The following is a 13,522-nucleotide window of genomic DNA, read 5'->3' as shown; positions in this document are numbered from 1 at the left end:
CTCCAATCTGATTCTGTATTAAAGTCACATTTGCCCCCCCTTGCCACTTATGACTGCAAAACGATGCAGAAATCTTAAGGATTTCTTGGTTAGGAGCCATTATGTTTTACCCACGGCTCCAGGCCTATTCGGCTCCTCTGGACCCCTTAAGGGTTGCTTCCCATGTAGTCGCTGTGTCTCCTTCCCCAATGTCTCTCGCTGCTCCACCTTTCATGCCAGTGATGGGATTAAAACTTTTTCAATTAAAGAACATATCTCTTGCACCACCATGAATGTCATCTATCATGCTACATGTGGTTGCAACAAAATCTACATTGGCATGACAACAAGAGAACTTAGAGTACGGGTAAGAGAGCATGTGAGGGATATTGGGGCGGCAGTATCAGTGACCAACGTGGCGGAACTAAAAACTATTCCCCGCCACTTCAAGATGGTTCATGGGTGTAACCCTAAATCTTTCAGAGTAAAGGGGATTGATGTAGTCCATTGTGGCATACGAGGGGGCAACGTTAAGAAACCTTTGGCCCAACGTGAGATGAAATGGATCACGATATTAGATACAGTGACACCAAAGGGCCTTAATGAGGCATTGAATTTCGCTCCTTTTCTCTAGTTCTCTTATACAGAATGCACCATTTCTTTCTTTTTATTGCTTGATTTTAATATATATTTTTTTGTTCCCCTGTTCCCAGTTTCTAAAGTTACAATGTTTTGCCGTTTTAGGACCTTTGTCTTATTCAAATTGTGTGATGCAATTATATTGGATCTGCTATGAACAACTGAATGAGAACATTTCTTCTGTGATTATGGATGCACTGTCACTTTAAGAAGATCACATCAAAAAGAAACTACCTCGATTATGCTTAATATGTTTTATGATGTGATATATGTATATTGGCACTTTGCCAAAATGTCTATATGTTTATATTCTGGTTCATGTTTATATCCCTCAGCCATTTGTGTGTCCCGCCCTCTGGCTGCTGTGCGTGTCTGTGCCGTGTGGTGACTTGTCCGCATCGTCAGCTCGGCATCCTTATGCAGTGAGGGGGTTGCTGGGGGTCCCTCTCTATGAGGGGTTCCGTGCTCCTCTCCCCCCGCTGGATCGCCGGGTGACAGATGCGTACTCTTAACGCGCGGTGCGCATGCGCCGCTAAATGCAGCCCGATCGGCTGAAAGACACACTCTGGCCGGGGGTTGTGTCCCGCCCTCTGGTTCCTGCTCACGCGTGCGCGCCGCGCGTCCCCTCGCCCGCCCCTCTGGCCTTGTTTGGTGGGCGGGGGCGCCCGGCGTCCATACTTACTGTGGGCTCCGTGTGCCTCCTCCCATTGGACGGCCGGGGGGCGTGTGATGTGGGACGCGCTGCGCACATGCGCCTGAGCGATGACCCGATTGGCCGGGACACAATTGATAGGTCCTTGCAGATCCAATGCGGTCACATGACCGCTTATTTAAGGTCCTTTTACTGCATTATTTAGTATACCTTCCCTGAAGAAGCCTTTAACATCTGATAATCCGCGAAACACGCGTTGGAGGGTCCTGTTGCTGCTGTGAGGAGTCCAGGCGACCACCTTAGCTATGTGTAAGTCATAGGACATTATTTTTCTTAACCCTATGCTGACTCATTTTGTTGCCTTCTGCATAGAAATAGCCTGACACTGGTCAGTGATAACCTAATTCATCTATTATCTCTTTGAATATGCATGCGGGCTCATCACCTGTCAGCTATTATGGGACTATATTGTTATTGAGTCCTGCTTTTCTGGACTTTCCACTCCTTGGGTGTTCTTGCATGGGCTTTCTCACTAGCATGTGGGTTTCTCACCCATTATTTTGCACCTTGATATTGTAATTATATAAACTGAATTTCTTTTAAATTTTCATATCAAATAAAGTTGTTATATTTTATAATCAGCCTGAAAACTCCTTTTCTCAATCTTTTTTTCTGAATGTCCCTTATGGAGTGGCATTTGCATTAAATACGAGATGTACATTGCCCAATTGTTTATGTGTCTTATCGTACCTGTCACAGCAGCGATATTAAGGAAATGAGCGACGTGTCAACGAGCAACGATTTTTCATGTTTTTGTGCTCGTTGATCGTCGCTCATTTGTGTTACACGCTGCGATGTCGGTAACGGCGCCGGATGTGCGTCACTAACGACGTGACCCCGACGATATATCGTTACCGATATCGCAGCGTGTAAAGCACGCTTTAGTGTTGGAAGCCGAGTCCCCCTTTACAATAGCATCTGAGGCTTGTGCTTCGCGAATGAGTAGTGTTCATGACAAAGTCCATGAAAGGCAAATTCAAGGTAATGTCTTTTATGTCTCATACAATGACTGCCCTTTCTATACATCTAATTATATAATTAGCTGACATTCACAAAACTTAACACAGATATTGAGATTTCATTCTTATAGGTGTTAGACTCACAAATAACATGAACATAAGTTGTCACCCTGAGCGTCCGCCTTGTTATCTAATACTATATAATCCAGCTCAGATCTTTCTCAGGGCATTAATGCATCTCTACAATCAAGACCCCAGACATGAATCATTTTAATTCCCCGGCAGCCCATTTTATGACTCACCTGTAAAGTTGGAACTATTCAGGAGATTTTCACACTGATCCTGCATAGAGGTTAGAGCAAGAGTGACCCCTGCTGTGATGACCTTTAGGGAAAGACAGAAAAGAAATACTACATTAATATCTAATAGCTTAGCATTCTCACAACATAATCCAGGACCAAGGTTTCAGTTCAAGATATTCTCATGAGGTGAAACTAGAGTGTCTGCAAACACTTGGTTAATAACAATAATTACGCTTGCTTATATAGCACCACAGCGCTTAGACATCATTATCACTGTCCCCATTGGGGCTCACAGTATGTCTTTGGAGATGGGAGGAAACCGGAGTACCCAGATGAAACTCACACAAACACGGGGAGAACGTACAAACTCCTTGCAGATGCTGTCACTGTTGGGATTGTAATCCAGGACCTCAAAAATGCCAGGTTATGGTGTTAACAACTGCAGCACTCAGCAGAGGTCAGTAGACAATGTACATTGCTTAGATCTGTCAACTGCCGGAGCAGATATCAGCTGAATAGTGGGGCTGCTGGATCCTTAAACTGGGTTCACACACAACGACAACGACGTCGCTGTTACATCACCATTTCCTGTGACGTAACAGCGACCTTACATGATTGCTAGTTAGCTGTCAAACATGTAATTTTAAGCAGCGACGGAGCAGCGATCATAGCGACCTCGACGGTTGTTGGGAGGTGTCTCACGCGTCGCTGTGCGATGACTCAGACCTTGATAGAGGCGTGGTGTTTACCCCTAGACATGTTTTGCGTTGCCTCTTTTCACACCCCTCTGTTCCGATTGGTGATTGCTACAGCGCCTTTGCGTTGCCTTTTTCACGCCCCTCTGTTCCGATTGGTGATCACTACAGCGGCGCCTGATTGGGTGACCGTGCGAAACAAAGGAAGATACAAAAAAGAGCGACACACTAGCGACACCAGACAGACACTCTACTACGTGGAACAAAGAATGGAACTTAAAGAATGAAATCACTGTAACGCCTTCGGCAAGTTACCCAATCGGAACGCTGTTATGACCACCAATCAGAGTCGTGGGGGCGTTGTAAAATACACCGCAAAAACACACCCTTGTCCTGCCTTCAGTCCTACGTCACTGCCTTCAAAGTCGTCGCAACCGTCGCTGCTGCGGTGTCAAACACAAGGATGCATGTGGCGCAGCAGGATAGCAGCGATCAAAAAATGACCTGGAATATTCAAGAGCGAGCAGCGATCTCGCAGCAGGGGTCTGATCGTTGTTATGTGTCACACACAGCCACGTCGCTGTTGAGGTCGTTGCTACGTCACAGAAAATGGCGACTTACCAGCGATGTCGTTGTCGTCATCACTGTGTGTGACACCACCATTACAAACCTGATATTGATCACTTATTCTATTTCAAGATCAATAATATATCAGTCCTTGACAATTACTTTAACTTGTTGGCCATTGACTCACTTATTTTTGCCTGGGGGAAAGATAATGTCCTTACATTTTCCCAAGGAGCATTGTCTGGCCTCTGAAACTGACCAACTCAATTTGGTGGTCTCAGCAAGGAAAATAATACTCCTCTATGCCCCATAAACGATTTTTCAAAGACCATTTAACCAGTACTCTGGTCTACAGTAATGCTTCTTGGGATATGAATATTATTTTTCCAGTTGGTTGATCCCTCCTTAATGGCCATCGGGTTTTGTATTCAATTGCTATTGGAGAGGAGCCAAACTGGCCTTTGACCTCCTTGCACAGGGGTCAAAGCCTAGATGAATGCTGGGAGTAACACAGGCTCTCCCTAAGCTTTGGCAAGCAGTGGCTACTGATCCCTATCTTTTGCTGTGGCCTTCTGGTCCATCGGGATAGGAAAAAGTCTACTAGGGGTACTTTAACATTGAAAGTGGGTTCCAACTTTTTTGTTTGGAACACACTTGGATGGAAAAGACAATTTTGGGTTCTTAAAAATCCCCAGATGTTTGCAGATGTATATCTTTTTTTTTGCTTATTTGTTTTATCCTATAGCCATAATGTCCAGAGATCCAAGGCACCAGAGATGGATTAAAACTTCATCATTGATACATGCCATTAGATGAAAAGACAAAAATTGTTCTACAACAAAGTAGCAATGTTTTGGATATATGACCTTTATCAAGTCAAACAACAATAAAAAGCAGTTCTAAAATATATGTGCCCTACATCCTAAGTTATGTGGTAAGGCTTGTTAAAAGGTTGCACTACAATAGCTGTGTAGAGCTGATATACAGCTATTTTTCCAGATACCTACTTTGTATACATAAGACCGTTTGATCACTTTTTTGACATTTTATTGCGTACAGATGACAAAAAAAACCTATTATTGCATCATTCATTGTTTTGGATTAATAATGTAAAAACTTTATATTTCTGGACATTACAAAACCTCTGATACCAATCATGTGCCATATTTTTTTTACATTTTCTCCATTAAAAAAGTGGATTTCTTTTCATGACACTTATTTTTAACCTTTATTAGTGCCACAAGGAGACATGTAATTGATAAATCACTGACAATACCCTGCAGGACTCCTATGGGGAGCCTAAAAAAAATGCACATAGAAAATGCAATTGTGATTTAAGTGCATAATCACTTTATTTAAAATGAGTAAGGTGCTATACCTAACCCTAACTGAATTAGTAACTGGTACCAAGGTTTGGATTTTTCAATATATCTGTTTAATTGAGAGCACTATTTATTAACTCTCCTACTGATGCAAAAGTTATGTTTTCTGCAGTATACAGCAACTTACCTGTGCAAGAGACAACAGTTAGAACAGTTAGAACTTAAAGCAAAAAAAACATGTTTCGCCACTAATCTGACTTCATCAGGGATACAAAGACTTATAGCATTGGTACGCCATTCGTTTAGGGTCAAAATGTGTCAAAACATGCTGGTTTTGGATAAGGGGGTTAAGCTGACCTTAAAAGCATGGATTTTTGCTGAAAATTTCCCTCTGATCTTGCATTTCCAGTGTAGTGTGACGCCCTGGGCTATCAGGTCGTCACAGGGTATTGTGCAATCTGCCCTTCTGCACAGTATCCACCCTCCTTGGTTACGGGTCCTGGTCCTTTGGTGTTGCTAACAGCTTAGCCAATCAAAATCCAAGGAACACTTTACACTGTACCCAGCAGATACACCATTGGGGTGCCTGAAGGGAATAGGGTCGCCCACTTGGGGGATTGGTAAGGGGAAAGTGAGAAAGTGAGAGTGGAGCAAAAACCAGAGGAAGGAGAAGGAGGCAGAGGTGACTCTCTGTGAGGGAGAGGTCACTGGCCTGGAGCAGGGCTCTTGTAGTTACTAGGTGGCAGACGTTGGCCTGGGCCTGGTAGGAGCTGGAACCCTGGTCGCAGGGGATTGTGTCAAGGGGCACGGACTGCCGAGGAGGGCAGCCGGCGGCCTTGAGCTATCACCAGGCAAGGGCCAGGGCATGACGGGGTACGTGGACCCTAGGCCGGAAAGTAGTTTCACGCGTTCCTTTAATTTACCCGACGGGGGTGAAGACTTCAAGATTCATCCCCAACCCGCTCCAAAATCGGGGTACTAGCGCACGGGATAGGACTTTCCCAATACAGTCCAAAGAAATCCTACGCGTGAACCCTGAGAGCAAGCTCACTCCGTTAGCCATACGGGTGAGCGGGACCCGAAGAGTTTCACACTTGAGGGTCCAAATAGAGACAAAGGGGCCAAGGAAAGGGTCACAGGCTAATAGCAACACCAAGGGCACAGACCCAAGCGTGCTCCCTACAAGCTGCAGTGGTGCTCAGAACTCTGGTTTACAAGCTGTCGGTGTTGTTATTCCTGGACTGAGTGAGTACACTGAAAAACCCTTTTCCTATCCCCAACGGCACCCATTCACCAACCATCCGACAGGCCCCGGGACACGAACCCCCTACCCACGGAGGGGTTAAAGATTCTGCTGCTACACCATCGTCACCGGGCTCCCCAACAGCAATTACCACACACCGTGAGTGGCGTCACGGACTTCCTAACCCCCTTGTACATACTCTCCCCCTTCTTTTAATTCGAGTGTCCGCGCGGACCCCCCGGATCCGGAGACCCCTCGAGCCACCGCGAGCGGCTCGGCCGCTGGCACGGGGGCAGTACAGTAGCATTACAATCTTCTCAGTCAGCTTCATGATTGATGAATGCATAGAAAATTGGGATTCCATCGTAATTATTCTTACTGTGACAATATGCCATATCCAACTGCACATTTATACATTACCCTGTTTAACCGGATCTTTACATTTCAGAATATTACATTTCATATTATTTATTCTGAGGTACAATGATACAGCGCAAATTATTCCAGGTCTTTATGACAGTGAGTAGTTAGGAGACCGGTGTTCTAGGATTGAAATGATCAGTGCATTACCTGGATGTGACACGCATTTCCATGCCTCTATTAAGCTTCATTTGTTGCTTTAATTTGGCACAGGCAAGGACAGCAGAAAGCCTGCATCCCGCTAATGATCTAAATCAGTGGCGGAAATGCATGGGCAGCCACTTGTAAACTAAGTATTCGGTGCTGGCGAAATTCACACACCAGATAAACCATGCCAGTCTGCCAATCTGCCATTAGGCAAAGGATGTGTGCACTTACCCAACTAATACCTGACTATTGCAACACCAATTGTCACTAGTTTGGTAAATTAGAGGTAAACATAGGTCATGGTGAACAGATCCTACTCTGCGAGGCTTTTGACATGAGATCCATAGAGCTCTAATGAATTAGCTGTAACAGTGCCAGGTTGCAGTCAGTAGCAAAGACATCAATATGATAAGCTGGATGATTAATAGAATCAATAACCATTCATAAACTATGTTAGAAGCTGAAATCAGAAAAATCTATTACATCTTTTCTAGTCTAAAGCCTGCTTTACACGTATCAATTTATCGTGCAATCGCATTTGCGATCACACCCGCCCCCATCGTTTGTGTGGCACGGGCAATTTGATGCCCGTGTCGCACAATGTTGTTAACCCCCGGTCACACGTACTTACCATCTAAACGACCTCGCTGTGGCCAGCGAACATCCACTTCCTGAAGGGGGAGGGACGTTCGGTATCACCGTGACGTCACACAGTGGCCGGCCAATCAAAGTTTACTTGTTCAGGATCCTAGCTTTTTACCCTTTGATTACTGTGGTCAAAAGTGATCACGGATGGTCAAAGGGGAAACTGATGTACTGTAAAAATGGGACTGTCAAGTCCTGGTAGACCCCCACTTTTCATGGTCCCTTCTATGGCTCCTGTGACACATATCTGTACAATTATTATTTTTCAATTTTTTTTCTTTTCAGTCTCCTAGTACAGGGATAAAACTTATTTTCCACTTCCGCACCCCTTCTGTTTCCAGTGTTGTCTCCTCCTCCTTGGCACCAGAAACTGCAGAGAGAAGTGACGGTGCTACAAGATCACATCTTTTCAATTTTCAGCATTTTCAGTGTAAAGCGGGTTTTACATGCTGCAACATCGCTAGGAGCAATGTCACGAGCGATAGCACCCGCCCCCGTCGGTGGCACATCACAGGGTGATTGCTGCCGTAGCGAACAATATCGCTATGGCAGCGTCACACACAATTACCTGTTCACCGACGTCACTGTGGCCACCGAACAATCTCTCCTTTAAGGGGGAGGTTCGTTCGGCGTCACAGCGGCGTTACTAAGCGACCGCCCAATAGAAGCGGAGGGGCAGAGATGAGCGGCCGGAACATGCCGCCTACCTCCTTCATTCCTCATTTCCAGCGGCTGCAGGTATGATGTTGTTCCTCGTTCCTGCGGTGTCACACATAGCGATGTGTGCTACCGCAGGAACGACAAACAACCTGCGTTCCAAACGAGGAACGATTTTTTAAAAATGAACGACGTGTACACGACGAACGATTTGACACCTTTTTGAGATCGTTACGGATCACAAAAAGGTGTCACACACAACGACATCGCTAACGAGGCCAGATGTGTGTCACCAACACCGTGACCCCGATGATATCTCGTTAGTGATATTGTTGTGTGTAAATAGGCTTTTAGGCTTAAATATAAGCCCTACCATGAAAATAAGCCCTAGTCGCGGTTCAATAATAAAGTGTCCATGCAGCTAAAAAAGATAAAGAATGCTGCAGGATACATCCTTATAGAATGCAGAGACTCCCAAAAGAGAGAAGAAAGAAGACAGAAGACCCCGCAATCATAATCACCAGACGCCGAACGGGAGGCCCTGTAGTGGAATGCATACACACACACACATCAGATCGCACACCCACATATATCAGATCGCACTCCCACACACATCAGATCGCACACCCACACACATCAGATCGCACACCCACACACATCAGATCGTGCACACAATCATCACACACACATATCAGATTATGCACACAATCAGATAGCACACCCACACACATCAGATCACACACAAACATATCTCACACATATCAGATCACATACACAATCACATGTCAGATCGCACAAACAATCACACATCAGATCACACAAACACACTCATCACATCCTTCGATACCGATTGCTTCTGGCTGGCAGGGAAATTTGGAATGCAGTGCGGTGGAACGCATAGAGGACCTGCGGTTGAATGCATCGATGCGTTCTACTATGCTGTGTCACATCTTCCCCTGTTGGCTGGAAGCAATTGGTATTGCCAGATGTGGTGAGTCAGTGAGTGTGTGTGTGCAATCTAATGTGTGACTGTGTGTGTGACCTGATGTGTATGTGTGTCTATGAGTATGAATATGTGCAATCTGATGTATGTAAGTATGTCGGCCAGAAGCACGGGAGGACGGTGTGCAGCATATCTGCTTGGAGCGCCCATGGGAGATCTCAGGAAGACCTGGGAGCCACGCAGACTTTCAGGATTTGGTAAGTATAATTCTCCTGGGAAGGGGGTCTGCTTTTTGGGGGGGTAAATTTACCCTCACCCACGTTTCCCCAAAAATAAGACCTACCAGAAAATAAGCATTACCACTTTTTGGGGCAAAAAAAGTACAAGACCGGGTCTTATTTTTGGAAAAACACGATAGTAATTCCACACGCTTGGAAAAGTTCAAGTAGTTTTTTATTTACCCATTTCAGGTTAGAACCAAACCCTGTTTCAATAAAAACTACAGATTAATGTTGGAACCTGAAACGCGTCAATAAAAAACTATTTAATGTTTTCCAAGAGTGTGTAACTACTAATCTTTTTCTATATCAGTGTGATCAGTATTATTCATCTATACCTCTAGCAATTATTTTACTTACAGAAGAAAAAGCTCTTCCTTCTGTTGGCGAAACGGCAGCAGTTAATTACAACACAGGACTTATTGAAGTTGTGCCAACCACAACCCCATCTGGTGAGCAATTTTTCACCTCAATTCCCATTTACCTCACAAAGTTTTCCTATGTATGTTTGTTTCGTTTTGTGTTTTTTTTTTAATCTGTCTTGTACCATTGCAATTTGCTGTAGGTTGAAGGGGGTAAGTTGGTTGGTCTCAGCACCACAGAGGTAGAGCTCATCAGCACATCTGATCTCTGCCCTTTTCTCCCCCCTGTTATCCTAGCGCTGATTGGTGGAGCAGCAGTTAGGGGTACTTTACACGTTGCAACATCGCTAGCATCGGCTAACAATGCCGAGCGCGATAGTACCCACCCCCGTCGCACATGCGATATGTGGTGATTGCTACGGCAGCGTCACACGCACATACCTGCTTGGTGACGTCGCTGTGACTGCCGAACAATCCCTCCTTCAAGGGGGAGGTGCGTTTGGCGTCACCGCGACGTCACTAAAAGGCTGGCCAATAGAAGCGGAGGGGCGGAGATGAGCGGGACATAACATCCCGCCCACCTTCTCCCTTCCGCATTACCGTCGGGACGCAGGTAAGGAGGTGTTTGTCGCTCCTGCGGGTTTACACACAGCGGTGTGTGGAGCTACAGGAACAAGAAACAACATTGTACCTGCGGTCGACCCGACATTATGAAAATGAACAACGCTACACAGATCACCGATTTTCGACGCTTTTGCAATCGTTTATCGGCGCACCTAGGATTTACACGTTGCGATGTTGCTACCGGCGCCGGATGTGCGTCACTAATGACGTGACCCCGACGATATTTCGGAAGCGATGTCGCAACGTGTAGATCCTCTCTTACGCTTCACCTTCACATTACCTGTGTGCACCGAGGAACCGGCCCATGAGGAACCTCTGCCTATCTGTTGGACTCTCAAATCCCGCTAAGTCTACGTTCACATTTGTACTACACACTCTGTTTTTCGTGTACCCCTGAAGAAACCTGTATCTGACACCATATATACCCATAAATTAAAATGGGCAATGCACAGTCAAAAAACCATTCTTTGACTATATTTTGTCAGGTTGACGTTGTATTGTATATTTTTTTTGAATGTACAAAAAAGTAGTTGACTTCATGTTTTTTATTTGGTCCAAAAGAAAAAAAACAACATATAAAAGATTATTATTCTCAGTGGGAAACATATTGAAATGGAAACATATAACACTACTTTTCAATACAAAATGGAATAGATTTTCCTGTATGTACCATTGCTAGCTAGTTAAGAAAAGAATAAAAAAAGGATTCATTTAAATAAATAAAATGTATACAGGTGCAGATGGATGTATATGTTGAAGTTCAGACAGTCACAGCGCGATACATGGCACACATTGCATAGGTTTTTGTAGTATGTGTCCTATGCATACGCCATACATTCTACAGATGTAGAATTGTGAACATAGCCGTACTTTGCTTGCTGCCACATCGCTACTGCGATATCGTCGGGGTCAAATCGAAAGTGACGCACATCCGGCACCGGTAACGACATCGCAATGTGTAAAGCCTAGATGCGCCGATAAACGATCGCAAAAGTGTCGAAAATCGGTGATCTGTGTAGCGTCGGTCATTTTCATAATGTCGCACCAATAGGAGATACGATTTTGTTCCTCGTTCCTGCGGCAGCACGCATCGCTGTGTGTGAAGCCGCAGGAGCGAGGAACATCTCCTTACCAGCCTCCACCGGCTATGCGGAAGGAAGGAGGTGAGCGGGACGTTACGTCCCGCTCATCTCCGCCCCTCCGCTTCCATTGGCCTCCTGCCGTGTGACGTCGCTGTGACGCCGCATGACCCGCCCCCTTAGGAAGGAGACGGTTCGCTGGCCAGAGCGACGTGTGTCCATCTATCGGTAGTATTGGTCTCTCTATTTGTGACTAGCATTATATCCAGCTTTGCTGGTATCTCTGTTTGTGTTTAGGCTTATTTGAGCTTCCAATCTATTCGTGTTTTACTGTGACATATAAGCCTTATACTTGCTGAATTGTACTTTTGTACTTCATCTATCTGTTATGCTGTTTGTCCAGTCCATGGACACTTTATATACTGTTGTGGATACTCATTTCTGGGTTTTCCCATAATATAACTCATTGTATTATTCTGTTCTAAGGGGGGTTCTTGGCTCCTTGAGGGTGTGAGTTTTTTTTGGGTGGCACACCATTGGCGCCCAATGTGTGTTTTTGTAAGCTTTCTGCTTTTTTAATTGATTTTAATACATGTGTGTGGCATTTGTGTCCTTGTCTAAATAAAGATATTTTTGTATATTTATATATTTGGTGATCCCACTTTTTTTGCACATTCTTTCTCTTTGTTACTGCATCCATGTGTGACATCGCTGTGATGCCGCACGACCCGCCCCCTTAGGAAGGAGGCGGGTCGCCGGCCAGAGCGACGTCGCAGGGCAGGTAAGTGCGTGTGAAGCTGCCATAGCGATAATGTTCGCTACGGCAGCTATCACAAGATATTGCATGTGCGACGGGGGCGGGTACTATCGCTCTTGGCATCGCTAGCTGATGCTAGTGATGTTGTAACGTGCAAAGTACCCCTAAGTTTTATGTTCCTCATTGCCTCTCCTCTGTTTCTATCATGTATGTCTTTTATCTTGTTTCCACTTTTCTTTTTCTCTTGCTGCCTTCTTTCTTTCCTACCAATATCTGAGCATCACAATAGTATATGTCAAGGTATACAGTGTGTCCACCCATATCCTGTCCATCAAAGTTAAATGAGCGCCATATGTGTAACCAGCATTCAATGTCTTGGGGGGGTCATGGGTTTCATATCATAGCATTTCTGTATGCAAGGTATCGATTCGTATTGAATTGATGATGCCCTACAATTTTTTAATTCACTTTTTTTTTCTATCTCGTTCCGTTTTTGAGATAACAATGCTAACTCCGTTATTTTCCACCAGGTGGCGCTATAGGTGGTTTCATTGTGTAGCACATTGCTACTTTACTATACCTAGACACCACTTCTATGCCTATAGCTGCCGCCGTTCTTAAGTTAATGGCGGTGGACAGGGTGGACACACTGTATATAGTTCTGTATGCAGGTACAGGGGTTATAAACGTGCTTATTTGATCAATTAATAGATTTCATCCTCCTATACTGTGTATACCACACAGTGTTAGGCCTCATTCACTTGTCTGTTTTTCCAGTATATCTGACATCCGTTTTTATCCATGGATGTCACACGTATCCTTTGAAACTTATGGTGATCTTCACATGTTCTTTTTGTCTGGCAGCATGGATGACAAGGGCCAGTACCGGTCCGTAAAAAATACTTACAGCACACAGATGACATCGGCGTACCATTTGTGGCTGTATGCATTTAGTTTAGCAAAGTATAGGAGAAAGCTGTTTAAAGGGAACCTGCCACCTGGTTTTTCTCTTATGAGCTGCAGCCAACACCAGTGAACTCTTATATACAGCATTCCAGAATACTGTATATAAGAGCCCAGGCCGCTCTGTATAACGTAAAAAATACCTTTATAATACTCACCTAGGGGGCGGTCTGGTCCAATGGGTGTCACTGTTCTTGGTCCGGCACCTACTCAATCTTGTGGGATCGCC

At 44.9% G+C, this 13,522-nt stretch overlaps 1 protein-coding gene across 1 annotated transcript in view; it reads right to left on the bottom strand.

The window, feature by feature from the left end:
* The window catches only part of LOC142310252 (corticotropin-releasing factor receptor 1), a 354,952-nt gene that overhangs the window by 185,720 nt on the left and 155,710 nt on the right, over positions 1-13,522 (bottom strand). The window contains exon 2 of the mRNA XM_075347744.1: positions 2,592-2,673. Within this exon, the coding sequence (XP_075203859.1) occupies positions 2,592-2,673 (82 nt within the window). The remainder of the gene's footprint in view (positions 1-2,591; positions 2,674-13,522) is intronic.

Source organism: Anomaloglossus baeobatrachus, chromosome 5 (assembly GCF_048569485.1).
Source record: "Anomaloglossus baeobatrachus isolate aAnoBae1 chromosome 5, aAnoBae1.hap1, whole genome shotgun sequence".
Lineage (NCBI taxonomy): Eukaryota > Metazoa > Chordata > Amphibia > Anura > Aromobatidae > Anomaloglossus > Anomaloglossus baeobatrachus.
The sequence above is the reverse complement of the archived record's forward strand: the minus strand, read 5'-3'. Positions and strand labels throughout refer to the sequence as shown.